General features: G+C 38.1%; 1 protein-coding gene across 1 annotated transcript; it reads right to left on the bottom strand.

Annotated features, from left to right (window-relative positions):
* Positions 1 to 3,599: 3,599 nt before the first annotated feature.
* Positions 3,600 to 19,887, bottom strand: CHORDC1 (cysteine and histidine rich domain containing 1). The gene is made up of 11 exons (XM_030950908.1): positions 19,653 to 19,887; positions 16,207 to 16,256; positions 14,154 to 14,210; positions 13,511 to 13,671; positions 12,837 to 12,937; positions 11,860 to 11,918; positions 10,780 to 10,850; positions 10,400 to 10,505; positions 9,256 to 9,375; positions 8,569 to 8,631; positions 3,600 to 8,044 (listed from the first exon to the last, which is right to left on the bottom strand). The coding sequence occupies exons 1-11, from the start codon at positions 19,714 to 19,716 to the stop codon at positions 7,901 to 7,903; spliced, it is 996 nt and encodes a 331-aa protein (XP_030806768.1). The 5' UTR covers positions 19,717 to 19,887; the 3' UTR covers positions 3,600 to 7,900.
* Positions 19,888 to 21,341: the final 1,454 nt, after the last annotated feature.

Here is a 21,341-nt window from a genome sequence, read left to right as displayed (position 1 = left end):
TTCAGGATCAGAGCTCTGAATAACCTGATCTAGCTGAAGATGGCAATGGGATTGGACTGGATAGCCTTTAAAGATCCCTTTCAACCCAAACCTTTGATCCTATGATTGAGATTCTCTTATGGTTGAAATACCTTTGCCTTGACTTTGGAAAGAAATCTGTAACCCTAGGTGCTGGAATCTCCAGGTGACACTCCGTCAGACTCATCTGGGGACCCCTCTCTGCAGCTGGTAGAAATTGGACATGCATGACCTGATTTTTCCTCTCTAAATTCCCCTAGTTTTATTCATAGGATTTCAGTGTACAGTTAACAGTGCTATTGAAAAAGCTGACTGATGGTGAACATCAGGAACTTCCCTATGGCAGAGCAGAGAAGATAACACTAATTAAATGAAATACAGAAATCTTGCTTCTGCTGTTCAGAGCAGAACCAAAGTGTTCTGTTCCTCAAAGAACAACACCTGCTCATATAAAGTGTCCTTAGAGAAACCAGCAGGAGCTGAATTTAGCAAGCAGTCTTTGTTAAGGTAAAAGATTGTTCCCATTACACCACTGAGACTTGTGCCAGTTAGAATCTATAAGGTCAAGGATGCTTCTGTCAGCATCAACAGTGCTTCTCCTGGTGGATGCTGCACCCTTAAACATCTTCTTCAGCTCGGGGAGCTCAAGGAATCTAGGAGGAGGAGTAAGAGTGCTTTGTTAGGCACCTCATGCAGTAGCGGCTGGACCTGGTTCAATTAAACTCCAAACACGTTCCAACCTTTCATTAAGGGAAAGAATGGGAGAGGCAATAATAGAAAAGCATTTCACAGCAGGGTATCGGATAAGAATAGACTTGCTAAGTTTACATGGCACCTTCCCCAAAAAAAGAAGAAATTATAGTACAAACCTTTCAATGGAAAAGCAGTTATAACATTTATGAGCTGTTTCTCTTCCTGGGATCTCTGTTATCCAGCAGTGCCCCTTCTCCAATCATCCCATATCAGTAGTCCTCTACACCACATCCCATGCCTCAGTTTTCAAGGCCCCTGCATGTATCCCTCTGCAACAGGGCACTAGTCACCAGTATTTTGCTCTACACAGTAAACCTGCTTTAGTTTTAGCAGTTATGTAAAAAAATATGTCTATAACAAGCAACTACAGAATGAGAAACAAGGTAAACCAAGTAAGACAAGAGCCACCTGGACATGGGAAAAGTTTTAACAGCCAAACAAGTCAGAACAAAGCTGCAGACAGGTTAAAAGAAGATCAGACAAAGCAAGCCTGGCAGGTTCTGAGACCCTGCAGAGCTGGAATGAAGCTTCTGCCATGCTACCAGCCACAGGAATCCTGTGTTCATTGGACTGTCAGCAGAGATCCACATCTGGGGACTACATGGGGGAGGTCTCAAGTTTTTTAAAGAAAAATCATTAAGGACAGCTATTTATCCATAGTCATATGCACACTTAAGTGTCCAGTCCTGGTAAATCTGAGAAATTGATGAAATTACCCAGCTTTTCTTTCTGTATTTTCAAACCACCTCTGCTCACCCAATTCAGCCAGACAGGATTTTGGTTTTGCAAACACCATTCTTGTCATCGGCAGTCTGATAAAAAACAACCTGCCTGAGGACCAGATATTTGTACAGGATTCAGAGTGTGACTGCAGGAGTTGGCACTTGCCTCAGGCAGCATTACACTGTTTTGTACTAAAACACAATTATTAGAATATGGAGAACCTCTGGCAAAATCTGTCAGCTCTCTAACAGCTACTGCTCAGTCTGCACAAAACTATACTTGCAACTTCAGTGAAGAACACCTGCAGTGCATGGAGGAAAAGGGGGAACGTACAATGCCACAGGTTGCAATACACTCCTGAATAGTTATTATGCTTATTGAAGTACCCCTATGGGGCAGTTTAAGGTAAAACATATGTGCATTATATAACAAAATTGTGAAAAGCAAAAACTCATTAAAATTACACATGGTTTAGCTTAAGAATTATGTGCTCAGCATTTGGGTATTACCACTAAACCACACTGAACTTTTGGCCACTTTTCACTATACAAGTTCCAACCGTACCCCAGTCTTCAGGCAATGTCAGCCAATGCAACTGTTTAATTATAAATGCATATGTTGAGCTTGTTGTTGAGCAAAACAAGCACTGACAATGCCACTGTGCTCACACAGCAAGGAGGTGAACCCTTACAAAGGTATGTGAGAAAAGTATAAAACACTGTTAAGTTCAGCTGTTGGGAGTTGTTCATTTGCATCATCCTTAGCACATCTCTGAATTATTTTTCAACAACAAACATGTGACAATCTTTTTCTTAAAAGCTTATTTTCAACTACATTTCAATATCTTCCATTAATCTTACCAACCTTCTCTTCTTTACAGCTGTTAATTGCTCTTGGAAAGGACAAGCACCCCACTTAAGTTATCCAGTAAAGTAAAACACTGGTAACAGAAGAGCCAACAAGCTTCCAGTTCACAAGGCTGCAGTTAAAGAACCTAAACCACCTCTTTATTGTAGGTTTTGAACATGAGTTGACACTCCAAATGTTAACTGCTTTCACTATGAGCAGAATGTTTAAAATTTGGGTTGTTTATGTACATAACGATATAACCTGATTACAAGGCATTCCCTTAAAAAAACCTCTAAATTAAGTCCTTGGGGTATAGAAGCACACTGCATCAACTCCGCCTTGTTATACACAAGCCTGATTTGCAATTAAGGAGGAACAAATTAGGTTAAGCACATTAGGCTAGAAGTATATTAGGTTAGTTTTTTCCCAAGCATGGAATTCAGCAATAATATTGCAGTATCAGTATTTATCATAGGTTTAAATCATATTTCAGAGAACAAGGTTTCTGGACTAAAAATATTTCATAGATCATTGTAATGTAAAAGATCCGCCTCTAGGTAGCTTTAAATGAATTTTGTTGCAGCTTTAAAATTTAACACGGAACTAATTCTTCAAATACTTGTTTCTAGCAGGTAACAAAAATATTTTATCCAAAAGGATGCTTCATTTTTTCCTTAACACTCATTTTACTGTGGATTAGTTTGTAATGTCTGTGACAATACCTTGGTTACCCTCTGGTCAGAACATCTACACAAACTTTGGGAAAAACCCAAGTATTTATTACCATAGAAGGTATCAGGCTTCAAGAGGTGAACCCTTTTCTACACTGAGTGAATGCCAGAGGTTTTAGAAAGTTATCTTCTTCTTCTAAGAAAGCAGAAAAAAAAAAATTAAAGCAACAGTACCCGCAGCAACTTTAGAAACAGCCATTGTATCTGGAATTATTCTACTTCTGTTAAGTTTGTGACAGCTCAAAAGTCTTGGACTGAACCATTTCTGTGAATGAGACAGGCCTCCATCTCAGTAACCACACTCAGATTTCTGCAAAACTCATATCCTGACTGGGCTGTAGCTTTAGAAAGCAACAAGCAAAGAAAGGAACAACAGGTGGGAAAAACCCCTTGGCAATGCAGTTTCCCTCCTATATAAGACTTACATATGGAAAATGTCGACTTATATTTTACTTCAACAACCATGTTGCAAACTAACAGGGAAGTTCACACCCATAACAAAAGGAGTCAAACACAAACCCCAAATGCAACCAGCATGTAATAAGAATTTTATTGGATACATTTAGAAAAAAGCTAGAGCATGAAGACACGAGATTAATTTCTGCATGTAAGTTTTGTGAATGTGCAGAATCAAACAGCCATGCGAAAAGTCATCTCCTCTTCAACTATAATTCAAGACTCTTGTAATGCCAAAATTATTACCACCCTTAAACAGTGTTCCAGACACATAACTCATTACTTTAAAAAGGATCTCCTTCCTGAACAGAAGTAAAAAAAATTTAGTAGCAAATTGGGAAAGACCAATCATTAACAGATACAGTATTTAATCAATACTCATGCCATGTTTAAAGAATGCAAGCCAAAAATGCATCATTATGTAGAATAGGTATATTTTTTCCCAAGGCAAAATTCCTAGTAAAACTAATTCCTAAACTACTGAAATGGTGACTTGATAATGTACACAATCCAGAATACCATCCAATGGAAGATTTTTTTTTGTCAAGTTGTATCAGCACCTAAGAGTCAAAGTAGCTAAACAGCCCTGTGCTTAGCAGTGTATTAACATTTCACATAAATTCCAATTCCTCCAAGAAATGTTCTTACAGATACACGATCACAGAATGGTTAAGATTGGAAAAACCTCTAAAATCACCAACCACAAGGTAGCACCACCACCATGTTCACCATTAACCCATGTCCTTAAGGGCCACACCCATGTTTTTTTTAAATGCCTCCAGGCACGGTGACTGCACTGCTTCCCTGGGCAGCTTGCTCTAATGCCTGACAACCCCTTCCATAAAAACTGTTTATCCTAACAATCAAAACCTCCCCTGGTGGAACTTGAGGCCGTTTCCTCTCATCCTTCTATCACTCTTTACCTGAGATGTAATGTTAGGTGTGAAATCAGTTAGATAGGAAAATGGGCTTATACATGAGGGCAAAGATTAAGATTTCTGTCATAAAGTTGTATACCCATGCAATTTTTTGTATTATAAAGGGGTCATGAAGATGAAGTTTTATATGCACCTGGACAGTCAGCTCTGACTCATGTGACATGCTTGTCTACATGTGTAACACATAAACAACCCATACTGAAGCACACTACAGCTCTTAAACACTTATTTATAAAATATAGTTAGACTGTATCAACTTATTTTGATAAATACAGCACAAGACCTGAGAGCATGAAAAAAGGATGAATTCAACACTGAGTACTCCTGCTCATACTGGTTTGCAATAGTGTCATATTATTAGACAGGTGAATGCCTGTGATCAAACATCACTTTGCTTACTTGACAAATCTTGCTTTTGGGAAAGTATCCATCATGATTGGTTTAGCACACAGCAGTTGGCATTACCTTCTCTCCATGCTAATAAAAGTTATAGCCAAGCCAATATTCCATCAAAGTGTCATTGCATGAAACACCAGGAACAACCCTTGGTGTGTTGAAGCCTGTTGTGAGCAACTGCTCAAAACACACAAATTCAGTGAGTGATACAGCTCTTGCAGCTTCAGGATCGATGCAGCCATATGGTTATAAAAAACTGCTAAGAATTGCTGCAGTTAAACAGACAGTTTATGGCAGTCAAGGCCATCCGAAGGTTTATACTTTTATTTTGAAAAGCACCCCAGGCCACAGAAGCTATGCTGCTATTGTACAATCTATACCTTCCTGCCTGACCAAAGCTGGTGGGGTTTCCATGGGTTCTTTAATTTGTTTGCTTGCTTTTTTAAACAGGTAAGCTTTAAAAGTGGTTGTATTGCCACTGATGGGGGGAGTTGTTATAGAACACCTGAAGTATCATTAGCTTTGTGCTGAAAGTATGAACAACAGGAGAAGAGCAGGAGGAATAAAAAAAAATCAAAAGCAAAACTGGGGACTGTGTTCACAGGCGCTTTCTCCCACTTATGGCCAAGGTGACTAAGCTACCAGCAGAAGATAGTTTTAAAGAGTGTAACAAGCAGTTACAGGATCCCAAAGCCTGCAGCATTCATATGAGACAGCCCATTCATCCACATTTCTCTCCATTTGTTAGTTAACTAAGGCAGAATACGAATTACTTAAAAAGAGAAATTGTTTTCCCAAAGAATTCCATTTTCCATGTAGCTCTTTAAAATAGGTTTTACATTACATAAACGTAATGCACATGAGGATGCAAATTAAGAGAAAATATGTTTTCCATATTTTTAACATATTTAGGATATTTATATACCATATGGATAGACACATTTGAACTTGCTTGTTAAACAAGAACTTTATCCTGGCATTTAAGCACTACTAATTTTGCTGTCCAAGTTCAGAGTTCTGCACCCACCAACACAGATGGCATGCTAGTAGCTACAGCCATCTAGAATTTTTTATCCACTGATGTTCTCAGTGTCACACTAATATGTACTCCACTTGTTGGTTCAGAACATATCAAGGAACATCTGTTCAATTTTCAGAGGACCACCTGGCAGGCACGTATTTTATAAGCTTGTACCCTATCACTTTGCAGTACCTGACATTTTCAGATTTAAAAAAAAAGAGGAAAAAAAGGCATTATTAGACGTTAACAGAATCTATACAGCAGAACTTAGAGCTGAAATCTTTTAAAAGGGCCCAAAGGAGCATACAACCATGCTCAAACTAAGTAACTGAAGACAAAGGATCTTGAAATTAAGGTAGAGAAGCACCAAAACAATTTTATATATGTGTACATATATATATTTGTATCACCAGTGCTACCTTCTTGGTGTTCAGGGACGGTTTCTTTGGTAATGTATTTCCTACTACTTTAAGCATGAAGTAGGACTTCAAGTACTGTTAGAGACAGAAATCTGAGTCAAATAATACCTACTGGAAAACAGCAAGATTCTCAGAAATCTGTATTTCACTTCAGAATGCCTTTACTACACCCTGTGTTTCTCCTGACGCTATTCCAGGTCTGCCAAGGCTGGTAGATGAGCAACCATGCATTTTAACAATCCACAAACCCTCTTGTTTATGTATTTAGGATTAGGCACAATAAATAATGATGTGCATTTTTATTACTTTAATAGGAAAACATTTTTATTTCAGCTGCAACCCAAATTTAAGACACTATTCCAACCAGAAATAGAAAGTAATGTTACTGCCTGGATAAAAAAAAAAAATGCATTTTTACAGCTATCCTGTTTTCAGCCACACACCTTTACTGATGAACTGAAAACAAAACTAAGGTCTTGATTTCTAATCACAGTCTGCTCAAAAGATACAGTATTCTTTTAAAGTATTTTGAGTCAAAGGTACAATTACAATATGAGACAGAGACTTTTAAAGCATGTTGTTTCTCCTAAGATTTGCCCTGTATATAACTGCAGTTCATAGATGACCATCTTCAGAGTCAAGAGATATACAGATCTATATAGAAATTGTTTTACCAAGACATCTACAGTGTGTCCGTGCTTCTCCTACTACACATATCCATCTACTTTGAGAAGAGTCTTGAGATTTTCAATGTTGTAAAACAGGATGGACTATACATTCTAAAGGCTGCCAAATATATACAGCACTTTGGTAATTTTACAATAGTTTGCTGTTTGCATACTCTTCACAGCTGAAATGCTAAGTTATACAGCCATTTCACTGTCCATTTGCTTTTATATTTAACTATTGAAATAGCAAATGTAAAAAAAAAATCCCTTCTTGCCACCTTTTTTAAAAATTTAACCTGATCTGCTTTGATACATGAAAGACAGCAGGAGTCAAGCAAGTACTGAAATCCTTGGAATAACACCATTCACTTCATTCCTACATAAGCCAACAGGTATTGAAAGAAATCGTCGTTTCAGAACACAAAAGTCTGCAAGTGTACAACTTCCTACTTCTGTTTATGTAACCTTTTTACTCTAGATGTAGAATTACATGCTAATCAGTTCAATCTCAGATTTTTGTATCTGCATTACTGTACGCTTCATAAGTGTTGAATTTAACACAGGCTACCAAATGCATCCAGTCTAAACAGAACAGCTGAAAAACAAAGACAGTCACTGTGAACAGACAGCACATCTACTGGGATAGTCAGTGTACGGAAGGGAAGGTTGCAAGCAAAGGGCAATAGCTGTTTTACTCTAAATTCCCATGGAGACATCGCATCTAGCATAAACATACCCATGGGAGCAAGAGCAGAAATAACTGTTACCCTTTCAAGTTTACACCCCCATTTGCTGTGCGTCAAATTTCTTTCTAGAAGGGAACATATGAACTGGCATTAAAAAAAAGAAATCTATATAAAAGTTAAATATTTCATTACAGTAGCAAGTCACCACTTCATCATGGGAAATAACTCGTCTCTTGGAATCGTTATTGATCCGAACTCTCCTGTTTTGGTTGTGTGTTGGAGACTGGTAACTCCAGACTTGCCCATAGCAGGGGTTCTGCTTTTCTCATAGTGAGCTCAATCTTTGTAGCAGTCATGTTCACGTAACTCCTCTTTACATCGATCACCTAGAACAGTAAAGGTATTTCATGCTTTAATTTAACAGGCACTGGGGATTTAAGTTAGGGAGTACCTCATCACTAAATTTCAGTAGATGTTTAGGTAGATGAAGATCCCTCTAGTATCTTGAAAAATCAAGACTGTTTCCCATTCCCAAGCTATAGAATGCTTATGGCATAAATGTATGCCAGTGCGTATCTAACACACATTGGCTAACACACATAACCAAGGGTTTTCTGCAATACCACTACTATGGTCTTGGGATCAGAAAGGACCTTGGAAGGCCACCTTCTGTACAAAGCAGTGCCCATTATGATGTCACACTGGATCTCCAGGGTAATTTTATTCAGATTTAAATGTAATTACTCAATGTCATGCAACAGAAATTCTTTCAAAAAACAGAGTAATGAGGAAAACCAAACCACTTTGAAAGAGAAGAAGCTAATGGCTTATGCTTCCGTTTCCTTCTGGGTTTTTTTTGCTTGATTTTTTGTTTATTTCTTTTTAATAGAAAAAATATTTTTATACTTACTCCCCATAACTTCACACTACGATGAAACTCCTTTTCTCCTTCAAATACAATATGGATATTTACCTTAACAGGAAAAAAAACAAATAAAAAAAAAAAGTTTATCATGTTAATAAAACATCTGACACCCCAAGCATGTTTAAACAGAATATACCACTTTAGGACTTGGATCCTACAATGACCACAGTGATAAAACTGTCCCTCAGAAATAGAGATGAGTATCCATTTTAACAGATTATGATACAGTTGCAATCAACAGTGATCACTGGTATCTTATCATTTTAGATTAAGAAATCAGAGAGGCATTTTAACACCTGTTTAATATTAGTAGCTGTGAAACAGCATACAATGAAGAATGGTATCAAATTACATTAAGTCAAATACAAGTAAATGATGACTCTAAAATTATTTATACATATGGTGATGCAAACCCATCATGCTTGAGTTTTAATTATGGAAGTCAAATCGAAGATTTTTTTTGCATACTTTATTGCAGCTTTAAAAAAACCCCACACATTAAAGTGCAGATGTCCAAACAGAAGGGAGAAAAATCTATACATACTTGAACAAACACAAATGCCAAGAAAAAGCAGTTACTCAAAAAAGAGTCTTATGCTATCTCTGCCTTGTAAATAAAACTTAAGCAGATTTTCCTAGATTCAAGTTGCTGAACTTAAGGTAGAGGCTCACCATTGTGCTATTAGCTTCTACATAGCTCAGATCAGGGACAGAGTTTTTAGCATATACAGAAACAGTCACTTCTCCTCCAGTCTGGTGCCAATCATGCCTGCATGGAACTACTTTAGTACCCTATATAAGGAAAAAAGTACAGGAAGAAAAAAAGACTTAGAATTACATTTGAGTATTTTTTACAAGATTAACAGCATAAATGCCCAGGACTTTTTTAAATAGCCAATTAGCATAGCTAATAAAGGACTATTTTTCATCTTCACAGGAGACTCAAGACTCCACTTGCAATTCTTTTTACTAAGAATTTCAGTATCTCCCTCTCAAACAAACTACAACAAGAAAATGTTACTTGGTGGATCAACTTCCTTTCCAAGACTACAGTTAGACAGCAGGTTATAAAAAGGAACTGAATACAGAGAAAGAATGCCATGACTCCAAGAATGCTTCATGGTCCTGCAAAAAAAGGATTACTCTCTGTTCTCTGGTGCTGAAAAAGTAAGTAAACTGTGAAAAAAACTCTCAAAATAAAAATAAAAATAAAAAGCTAAGGTAAAAAAACCCCTTGCTGGATAGAAGCCCATTATCTCTATACACATACAACTAATATACTCATGGTTTCTTTAAATGTGGATAAATTTCTTTAGTCTTTTTCTACACTCTCCTGCTTTAGACTCACCACTTCAGCTTTTTTTTAATCCCTACTTTCTGCACTTGCAAATAATTCTTGAACAAAAATATAAATATTCCAGCAGCAATTATAAGATTTAAAAGAAGTAAAGGATTTATGAAGTAATTGCTCTGGAATGAAGTAACGAAACTACACTTCTTATAACCTATTTTTAATTTCTTTTGTTAAACATTCCTGATGTTTGCAGTGTCAAACCCTTTTTGCCTCAGCAAGAGACAACACATAACAAGAACTTTTGGTCACATGTGACCAAATACAATACTCTTAAAGAATCAAGTACTCCTGTACCACAGACTACTTCACACTCCTGCTATGTACATTATGTATCCTCCACATTATGTCAAAGGTGGTGATCTGTAATAGCTCAGCTACAATAATAACTCAAGCTACAAACTATATTTCAGTATTCAAAATTCAGAATAGCCAGTTACAGAATGCAATCTTAATGCTACTTACTGCATCCTTTTTAGTCCATACGTGTGCTCCTCTTGTGCAGCCCTCTTGAGCTAAAAATGTATTGAAGTCAGAAGTTTTTCTTTTACAACAGCTCCAATACTTCATCCTTGAAAGTTTGCAAAGTAATTAACAAACAATATTTAGGACACTATTTACAGTGAACATTTAAGATCTTTCCTTTATGCAGTATTACTGTTACTTCCATATACTCTTTACAAGCATTGTCATTTTTGACAGAAGAGGGAATAGAGAATAAATCAAGACAACATTTACAAAGAAAGCAAGAATACACAATAAACTAGTTAAAAAACCTGAAGCTAACTGAATACAAACCCTCCACAGAACACAGGTACAAAAATGGAAGTTAGCTGAATACTAACCCTTCATGGAAAATAGGTACACCAGAATGGTATATACATACTTCCTCTGTGCTGTGCGGTCCTTCGTATGTCTGGTGGGACAAAGCATTTAAAGAGTATTACTGCTACAGGATTTGGAGCAAGGAATAAAATAAAACACAACAAAAACCAGAAATAATGACCAAAGTATGACAAAGCTTTTGGGTAAATACTCTAGATTTAATGGCTTGTTCTAGCTTTTCAAAGTAAGTGGTCAACCTTCCTTCACAGAAGGTTCTCTGGTACTGCTAAGAAGCTGTACTTTATATTAATTCAATGGCACACATCAGTGGTGACACCATCCGTGCTCAAAAAGGTTACTGCAGATCCTCACAGAGATTTTTGTCTTTAAAATACTCTGAGCATTCAGAGAAAACAAGAACTTAACTTGAAAATAAATAAAATTTGACATTCATAAAACACATGGATTCTCTACAGAAAGTAAAATAAACAATGTACAACTTAGCCACCGAATATCAGATCAGTTCTTCCCAACACAAAGACTGCCAAAGTTCTCCCACCAGAGCTTCAGTAGATAATGCAAACTCTGCCAGGTAAAATAGCTATTTAAATTTTACTGTCCCATTTTGCACAAAACAAGCCTGTCAGTGTAACTTTCACTTAAAATGACTACATAATATAATGACTAATTTTGGTACTAGAAGTGTTAAAACACTGACTTTTTAATTCTTCTTGCAGGAAGCATTAACTGTTAAGATCTGTAGATACTTCTTATCTATACACATTATCAAGAGCAACTCAAGTGTTATCAGTAAGCCACCTCTCACCAACACTATATTTATTATGTTAAGTTGAAACACCTCAGTACCATGCATTTGACAAGCTTACTAATTAGAAGTTCATGACAAGTTTAGGAAAAAAGATCTTCGACTTTCTGTGAACAACTCACATTTGTTCATACTAAAGCATGTTATCAAATATGCATTTGTTAAACCCAATGGACTTTGTGCCTTTTCCAAATTAACTTGTAGCACACAAAAAACCAAAACTGCTCACTTAATAGCTAAGCAGCTGCATTTAGAGTACAACTGAACCACTTACTTTTGAACAGCCTGCATTTTTACATGCTGTCCCAATCTTGATTTCATCACTATCTTCCTCTGTAAACAGATTATTAGAGAAAATAGCAAATGAATTGAATAATTGACTGAACACTTTGCTTTTATTATGGACTATGAATCGAGGAGGAGATTGGAAAAATCTTCCTCTTCAAGCTTCTATTTTCTGCCTGACAGTAAAATCTGCCAGAGAGGTACAGAGAAACATTCCAAAAGCCGTATTACCTATGTATCAAATTCTAGGCTCTATATCTTTACACATTTTAAGTGGGGTAAATAAAAAAAGATGAAGAGGATCATTACAATCACAGGGAAAACAAACAATCATTTACCTAGTTCAGTTTTGTAAAACTAAGACTTTAAAAGGTTTCAACTGCTGTCTATAAATACACACAAGGAAATAATTTGGATACCATGGAGAAAGAAGAGCTAAATTAGCTTGGCACAAGAACAAAAGAGCATAAAATAGCCACAAGCGTCGGTTGAAATTTAAAGTTACTTAAGGAGCAGTGTAGTTCTGGAACCAAATCCCAAACAAAATGTGGGAAGAAGAAAGAGGAAAAATAGACAAGGGAGAACCGACTAGTCTTCCAAGGAATTTCACCAGTTTATGAAGGCTTTATATGATACTGTCTCTGCAATAATAGGGAGTAAAGTTCATTTCTTGGTAACTCTGTCAGTCACATATTCAGAAATGGATGTTCCCATTACATCCATTCTAACCACAAGGTCTTAGAAAAGACACAGTTCAAATAATGCTAATGACAATGAACTTCTCCTCTCCATGTTACCCACATTTGAACTTCAATCATCATTTCCTGGACTGGAAGGTATTTCAGATTATTAAGAAAAAGAACATAATTACAGGAAACCATCTCTTCAGAAATGACAAGATCAGCCTTTCATTTATTTTTGTGACACTTAGCATCACATACCTACTTAATCTCCCTGTCTCCTTACCTTTTCTCCCTTCGTTTTCTGATGACAGTTTCAGTTTATCGAGAGCTTGTTTCAAGGAAGCTGACACTTTCAGCTGCAAATTTGTCATTGGCTCATCTGGGCTAAAAAAACCCATGTATTAGTGTCAACTTACTTCATGAGAAAGAATTTATAGAAGACAAAGTAGTAACTTTTAATCTTCCTACAAGGCTCTTCCTTTCAAACCTCCCTTCAACAAACAAACTACAGTTGTAAATACCAATCTGTACTGTTTATGAAAAAACTGACTAGAAATTTAGAAGGCAGTCTTGGCTTTCAACTGAAAATCCTAAATATTCTACAAAAAAAAAAATCAGAGATACTAAGGAATCTAAGCACAAGCATCCCAAAATTATTTTTATTACTATTTAAAACACTTAACACAGTTTCTAGTGGCATTTTAAGCTACGAGGTTATAGACTTCAATTTTTGCTTCTTGTGTTGAAAGATCAAGTACTTCTTTGTCATAACCAGAATTCTTTTCTCGTATTTTGAAGCTCAAGGTAACAACATCACCTCTACCAAAACCAAGGTCATCTAAAGTTAATTTCAGAATTTCTAGACTTCATGAAATGTACAACACTGAATAACCAAGCAAGCTTTAACTTGGCCAACTGACTACAAATTTGGAAAACCTTAAGTTCCATATACCATACCTTGGTCTCTTAATTGTTTCCAATGGTTTTGGTGCCTGAATTATGTGTTCTTGAAATCTGGGTTTCAGTTCAGCTAGCTCCTTTCGCTCAGAGGTAGTTTTGACTTCTGGTTTAACAGGCTCAGGAGGTTTCTCGCTGTTATGGAAACCCTTTGTACAGCCCTATTGTGGAAAGCATATGTTTTTATTTATATATAAATGCAGTGTAGTGCACATGCATTACAAATTAACAAAAACTGCAACAAGTCTTCTTGACTCATTTCTTCAGCTCCATCTTTTCCTGTAGCCCACTCTTAGCACTGGCTGCAAAGGAAACTCTACCACTAAAGTGGAAAATATTCTCATTTTCAATGTAAGTTAAAAGAAAAACACATACTTTCTGAAGTCAAGCAAAGAGGCCATAGATGCTGACCATCCTTCTTTATTAGCAAACAGTTCTATCCAAACATATTTTGATAATTTTAACAAAGCTTGAAAATGAGCTTTGACTTCAGCATTATATGAAAAAAAAAATAGAGCATATAAGAATTAAGACAGTTTCAACAGAATTAGGCTAATTTAAAACATGTAAGCACATGCACCATTTAATATTAATCACTGTCACTTGACAAGTATAGAAATTGTAAATAATCATGAGTACATACCACAATGCTTAAGAAGTCAGAAAAGTCTGTTGTTCTCCTCTTACAACATGACCAACCCTACAAACATTTTGGAAGAGAAACAACATAGGCATGACTACCGAACTTGACAACAGCTTTAAAAAAGCAAAAGATTTATTATATTTCTTTAAAAGATGTGGCATATCAAAATTAGCAATTGTTTTCTTCCCTACTGTGGACAATAGTATCATCTGCATTTTTAAAAGTCAGAGAAGTCCTCTAGTTTGCTGGTGCTGCCTTAATCAAAAAGTTCAGTAAATGTGAGGCAATGACAAGGTAGGTGCCAACTCTGTGCAACTGAAAACAGAAATGTTACTTCATCTCATTAAGTAACATGTAAGCAAAACAAACAAAGACTACACCTGAGACCAGGCTCACCTGTGGCTCAATGCTCAAGGCCCTCTTCCAAAAATTAGAGGGACTTTTTTTTTCCTTTTCTTGAGCACCACTCAGATCTTTCAATTTGTTATTTGCCACCAACAGAACTGGATATGTGCATTGCACAGCTATCCAACTACATCAATCAAGAGCACTTTTTATTATATAAACCAGAAATTCAACTTTAGAGCAAATTGCCTTGCCACTGTGAATAATATCTTAGAACTCAAAGAAGCCTATTGGAGGCAACAGATTGACTAATGCACCAGTGCTTTGAAAGCTTAAGTGGTGCAACACAATGGGTTTTAGGTAGGTGGCTCTAAAATACCCTCAAAATATAAACTATTTCCACAATTGAGGAGACAAAAGGTTCATCCTGCCCACCTAGATTTTCTAGAACTCATAGCACAAAAAAACTGCTCATTTGCAATTATGATAAATTTTTAATTAAGAGGCAAGAGGCAGGATAAGGAGGAAAGTGGTACTTGTTTGTAAACAGTGAGTATGTAAGAGAAAGAGGGAGTAAACAAGTTTTTGAACTAACTGAATAATTTCTCTCTTCGTAATTATGTAGAAGATTTTTGTACTGTGCTCTGAGTACAGCTGTAATTTTGTACAAAAAAATTTACCATTGTCTAAGTAATTATACAGTATTTGATCTAAGAGTACTTGCTCCAATTTGCCAGTGAAACACGATGGCTGATTTCAGAGTCAGGTACTGCACTATAAGCAACAGCTCGCAGCAAACACACTGCCCAGCACAAATGCAGAAGCTTTCACAAGGCCAAAAGACACTACATTGTTGAGATGAGATGCACTTCCAGTAGAAGTAGTTCCTAAGTACCATGAAAAAAACCCACTCACTCCCTCAAAGCTCAGCTAAACAGCAGTTTAGTGTTCTAAAAAAGCCACTTAGGCTACATCAGTATTAATAAAGTGCCAGGCTCCATTTTTAGACACCAGATTTTTGACTACACACAATTAAATTATTAGAATGATTTCCAGCACTGTTTCAGCAGTTGCGTCTGAAATGATTCCCTGTAAGCACTTTGTATGCATCCAGTAGATCTTTGAAGAGGGAAAACAGTTTAGCACAAAACCAAGGATGGGCTGTGCAGTCAGCCTAAGCACTGGAGACCCATCACAGGTATATTTAATTCTTTACTGAAGATAGAGCCCAAGAATCCTGGAGAGCTGCATAAGAGGCATGGGTGACCAGTCCCAATTTAACCAGCATCCTCATTTGGCTGATTAAATGAATGTGACTGTATTTTACAGCAGACAAATGTCACATACACATTAGTGCCCTGACCACATTAGACCACAAGCAGCTGCTCTGAATTCCAAGCAGGTTAATTAATTTAAAGAGTATGAAACCTCTCAATGGCTCCACAGTCCTATTTAGAGGACCTAATTAAACTGCTGAGAGACCTAAAGTCAGTTAATCAACCGGAAACAGTCATCTAGACTTGCATGGCATTTAGACCATATGAGTGGAGTTTTACATTTCTTTTTCAGGAATGAGTAACTGTGCTTTTCTAATTTCATGGGGTTGTTCACAATAGGCTGAATATCAGTTTCTCAACACTGAAAGATCTGGAATTAAAAAGATGAAAAACCGAAGAGATAATACTTAAAAGGACAGTTGCATACTTACTTTGAGAGCATCATGAAAAACTGGCACACCTGGATGGTATGTGCATGAACCTAGAAGACAATGATTATTATTAATAGTGAGGCACACAAAGAATATTTATTCATATGATTACAAACCCAGCAAAAATGCCACATTCACAATTAAGGTATGCCATGAGCTGACACACTTCCCCAAGTGCACATCATTACTCAGAAAAATCCAGATTCCTCCAAAAAAGCTATCTCAAGGCATATATTAAACATAAATAATGAGGTCTTCTTTCTTCTTAAGGATTATACTACACAAACTAGAAAGCAGGCATCTAAGACAAACTACTACTTCCATGTGGAGCAAGGAAACTCTCTATGGATCATCCCTGGCCTCCATCAGTAATCAGGCCTTACTGGTAATTTTGCAGAATTAAGAAGGTGACCATACGGCTACCTGACAGGTACTGATATCTGGCTTCAAATATATCTTTTTGAACCTGATCAGAGCTTTCTGTCAAGAAGCATTCTGTTAAAAAAAGTCTCTTGATGCAAATCATGAGTTAATGATTTGAACCGTAATTACCTTGTTTTTTTTCAATGTTTGTAGTATCCTAAGCCACCTAAGGATTTGAACGCAAGGGTTAGTCTTCCACATGCACGCAATTTTGATGTATCAATACTATTTAATACTAATAGATCCTGTACAAGCACTACACTGTTTTTGTGTTTATAATGTTTGTATGTATATAATGTACAATCTCCCTTAATGAAAGTGTTTGTATTCACAAATGTTTATCAACATTACAGAGCTGTTCTCTTTTACTTGTATTCCTTTAACATGCAATAAAACTGCTCTGATTATATAACTTCTCAATGACATTTACTGCATGGACAGTATTTTACCGACTTGACTAAGCACGATCTTTTAGCCTTTAAAGCAAAATTAGAAACACTTAAAAGTGACACAAACAGTAACAATGCACATAATAGGAAGCAAAAGAAAAAAGTGATAAAGAACTTGATTAGCAAGCGGCCTACAGATATTTAATAGGCAAAAAACCCAACCCAAATGGTTTTATCTTTTTTATAAACATGTAGATTTTTAAAGAAACCTAATTTTGTATAATTTCCTTTGATTTTATATTCAGTGCCTATGATTAAAGCACTAATACAGTCTGAGGGACATCAGTTCCCACCTTAACTCAAAATGCACATATTTTGGGACATTAGTCCTCCAGCAAGACTTACAAATATATCCATAAACCTCTATCAATTCCTTCAGTTTCAGGATGAAAAGCTAATCCTGGTAAACCTCACAGGAAAATTAAAAAGGAAAAAAGTGGTTAGTTTGCATAGAGACCAGGACTTCACTCTTAAATCAAATAAAAATAAAAGCAGAGGTTATTCTTCTCCAAAAGTACGAAAGTCATTATAAGTACCATGAGAGTAAAAATAAACTCTGTTTTGTAGCAAAGATTATTTCTGAGTAAGAAGACTTAAATGAATATTTCTAATTATTCACTAGAGAGATGCTGTTAGTAACAGCTACTGTTTTAGACACCAGAACCATCACAAAATCAGCTAACTCAGGGGTGGCTACGCTCCAGCTCAAGGCAGACATAGACAAGTGTCTGGTGGTCCATCTGGCCAAATGCAATCCTTTTTCCTCTCTCCTGGAGCCTGCCCTGCATTAGGTACCAGGTGGAACAAATGACAGCTCACTTGGCTGCTGCCTCCTGAGGGCCCTGCATGCTCCAAGAGAGAAGATGCCAGGACAACGAGCTCTGCAGTGCCTCAGCAGAGCCAGCGGGATCTGACCACTGAGCAGTCTGACCACTGTGCCTGCTAGAGGACAGTAGAACACCAGCCCGTCTGTGCTCACACCGAGTCCAACAGAAAATTAGGATGTAAGCAGATAAAAGCATATCCTAGTTCTGATTCGTATGACATCAGATTGCTGCAGCTTTTGGTTGCTATTCTACATTTTTCACTGAAAAAGCCCCCAAACAAACAAAACAAGCTACCTCTCCGCTGCTGTTAATACCTTTCCTTTACCAGGAAGACCAAAGTATTTCAAAGCCATTTTCTCTAACCCTCAGATAACTTTTTGGAGACACAAGTACCATAATTTTTTCAGGTTTTTGTTTGTTTGGAGCTTCTTTGACGTCAATTTCATAGCCAAACTGATCCTACCATGCACAAACTATTATCACCTTACTGCTACATCCTTAAAGCGCTTTATTAGTCCTTTCATTGAAAGTCAAAGTAGAAATTTGTAGGGGTCACCCATATGCAAAACCTGGTTCTCTGTAGTGATCTGTGAATAACTGCATTTACTTTCAGAAATGCTTAGTCTAGGACACAGTGATTCCACTACATGTTCCAGCCACTTACTAAAACAAATTGCATGCCATGAAATTGTTTTCCCCAACCCAAGCACCACAGAGTTAGCATATGGCCATGCCAACCTGACCTAGTTTACTACAGCTTGATCACAAACTCTGAAGAAGTGTTACTTTTATAAGGAGCACAAGTCACAAAATCCTAATAGAATTTCTTTTCTTTTTTTTTTTTTTTAAACAATAAGTACTCTTATCTGCTTTGCCTTTTAGGGCAAAGGAGTGTAGAGGATAGTGGTGGAAGAGATCACTAAATGTAAGCATTGCACAACTACGCCCGCTTCTGCTGTTACTAACATTAGCAAATCCTACTCAGTATGTTGCCCCTCTCTATGCAAAACCACGTAGCTCAGAAAATAAATATTCTTTATTGCCACGGTTCTAAACCACGAAAAATGTGCAAGCTAGAACATGTCAGCCCACTTCTACCCCTGGGGCTCACTAAAAATTAAATTAACACAAAGAGAGCACTCTAGAAATTCAACCAACACAGTTACTTTATAAACCAGGTGAGGGCAAGCCTTCTGAAAACTCAACTCACCCTTCTGCTCCTCTGCAGAATTACGAAACCCCAAACGACAGAGGGGTTTAAATACGTTTAAATACACTTCACCAGCATTCTCAGCAAACACAGAAGCACTGCAAGCGCTCAAGGCACTTGGAAGAACAGGCACACGCATGCAATTCAGGCACACTTAATCACCTGCTACAAATCCACACACTTGAACTAAAAAAAACCCAAAAACTAAACCAACCAGCCAACCAAACTAAAAATCAAAAACCTGCTGGTAACTGCGATGAATGCAACACCCACAGAGGCCCTCAGCAGAGAAGCCTACGTTGGCCTAGAGAGCCTTTGGCACACATGACAGCGCCGTGCAGCGCCGGGCCTGGCCCGGCCCCACACGCGTGTCCCCGGGGCAGCCGCACCCGGGGCCGGGTGAGAGCCCCGCAGCGCCGCAGGGCCCGGCCCCGGCCGGGACGGGCTCACACCGCCCCGCAGAGCCCCAGAGCCGCCCTCGCTCCCCGCGCTGGCAGCCAGGGAGGCACCGCGCCCCGGCCCCTCCGCCGCCCTCACCCTCCGTGTTGTTCTCGGGGTCGAAGCGCTGCCCGCAGCCCCGGTTGTAGCAGAGCAGCGACATGGCCGCGGCACCTCCTGCCCCGCCGCCCGGGAGAGCCGAGCCCGCTGGAAAACGGCGGAAGGAAGAGGGAAGGAAGGAAGTAAGCCGGGCAGCAGCACCGGGGGCGGGGCAGCTCCGGCGGCGGAAAGAGCCGGCCGGAGCCTTCCGGAATCTTCACGAAGCTTCGGGGACCGGCGAGAGCGGGCGGGCGGCCGCGCAGGCGCTGCTGCGGGGCCGCGGAACCGCCGGGCGGCTGGGCCCGGTAGTGAGTGGGGCCGCGGCTGTTGGGGAATGCTCGGCCTCCGGAGAATTTCTGCCGCTTTTATTTTGTTTTAAGTTTTTTTCCCCCCCTTTCCTTGCATGTGAGTTTGATTTGGAGTAAATGCTTGTGTGTACTCATTAAAAGGCTGTCTCATCTGCCCTGAAGCGCAGATGCCAGCGTCAGAATCCTGTTATGAAAAACACTAATTTATGTTCTGTTAGTTCCCTCAAAGTTTGCCCGGCTGCTCCTGACAGCTGGCCAACTTACATATGCTAAATAGCGTGCATTATAGAGGTTGTATTTAAAATTACAGAATCGTTTGCAGTGGAAGGGACCTTCAAGATATCTAATTCCAACCCCACCATGATAGGGAAGGACGCTTCACTAGACCACGGTGCTCCAAGCCCCATCCAACCTGGCCTGGAACGCCAGGGATCAGGCATGCAGTGTCCCAATGCCTCACCACCCTCAAATAATGTTTTCCTAATGCTGAGTCTAAAACTTTCTTTCAGTTTGAAGGCATTCCTTCTCTTGTCACTACCTGCTGTTCTAAATACATAACTACAGACATCTACAGTACTGCGTACGATTACAAATTGTTTCCTCCTAGTTAAACACCTACAACACAGCTTTTAAAATAGAATTGCTCTGGTGTTTGTACAGACTATGAGAAATCCTGCTTGTGTGCACAGAATGAACAAAAAAAGCGCTTAAAAAGGAGTTTCAGGATGCAAAAGGATCATCAGGACACTGCATCTGATGTAGCCCTGATCTTCTGCAAACTTGTGAATTGATGTCTGATGTCTGCTGGCATCTTATGTGTGTGTCACATAAAGATACACATCTGTCTAAGCCATCGAATACCGAGTGCTTCTCTTTGCAGTTCCTATTGAGGCCTCTTGTAATTTAAAGAAGAAAAAAACCCATTCTCTTGCTATTTACCAGAAGCATTTCAATGTATAAATGCAGGTGATAATAAGAGTTTGGAAAGAAGGGGGATACATAAGAATGCTTCTCTTTCTATGAAAAATCATTTAATTATTTCTTTTTTGTTAGATGCCTTATAAAATAAGTAGAAGATGGACAGAAATGTTGCATATAGGTGTATGTGCATCAGTACATCATTACATCATTACCTTATCAGTTCTTCATAAGGTGAAGAATTGTTCCTAAAACATAAAATTCATGTTTCCTTGTCAGTGAAAATGCCACATGAAAATAAAATGTGATTTATATCCATAAATAAGTTTCATGGTATTTCTGTGACCATGGTTGCATTTCAGCCATAGCGTGCAAACATACATCCATTTTAGGAGGAGCCAACATTTTGCAAAAATGCAAAAAAAGTTATGCTTCTGCAGAGGCAGCTTCAATTTCTGTTCAA

Source organism: Camarhynchus parvulus, chromosome 1 (assembly GCF_901933205.1).
Source record: "Camarhynchus parvulus chromosome 1, STF_HiC, whole genome shotgun sequence".
Taxonomy (NCBI): Eukaryota; Metazoa; Chordata; class Aves; order Passeriformes; family Thraupidae; genus Camarhynchus; species Camarhynchus parvulus.
Note: the sequence above shows the minus strand (reverse complement) of the source record. Positions and strands in the feature narration are given on the sequence as shown.

Excerpts from the sequence above, each read along its gene's own strand:
- CHORDC1 (XM_030950908.1), bottom strand. The coding sequence starts at position 19,716 with ATGTCGCTGCTCTGCTACAACCGGGGCTGCGGGCAGCGCTTCGACCCC. Across the intron at positions 16,257-19,652 it reads CCCCGAGAACAACACGGAGG|GTTCATGCACATACCATCCA; the intron begins GTGAGGGCGGCG and ends ATTGTCTTCTAG. Across the intron at positions 13,672-14,153 it reads CTGACTTCTTAAGCATTGTG|GGCTGTACAAAGGGTTTCCA; the intron begins GTATGTACTCAT and ends TTTCCACAATAG.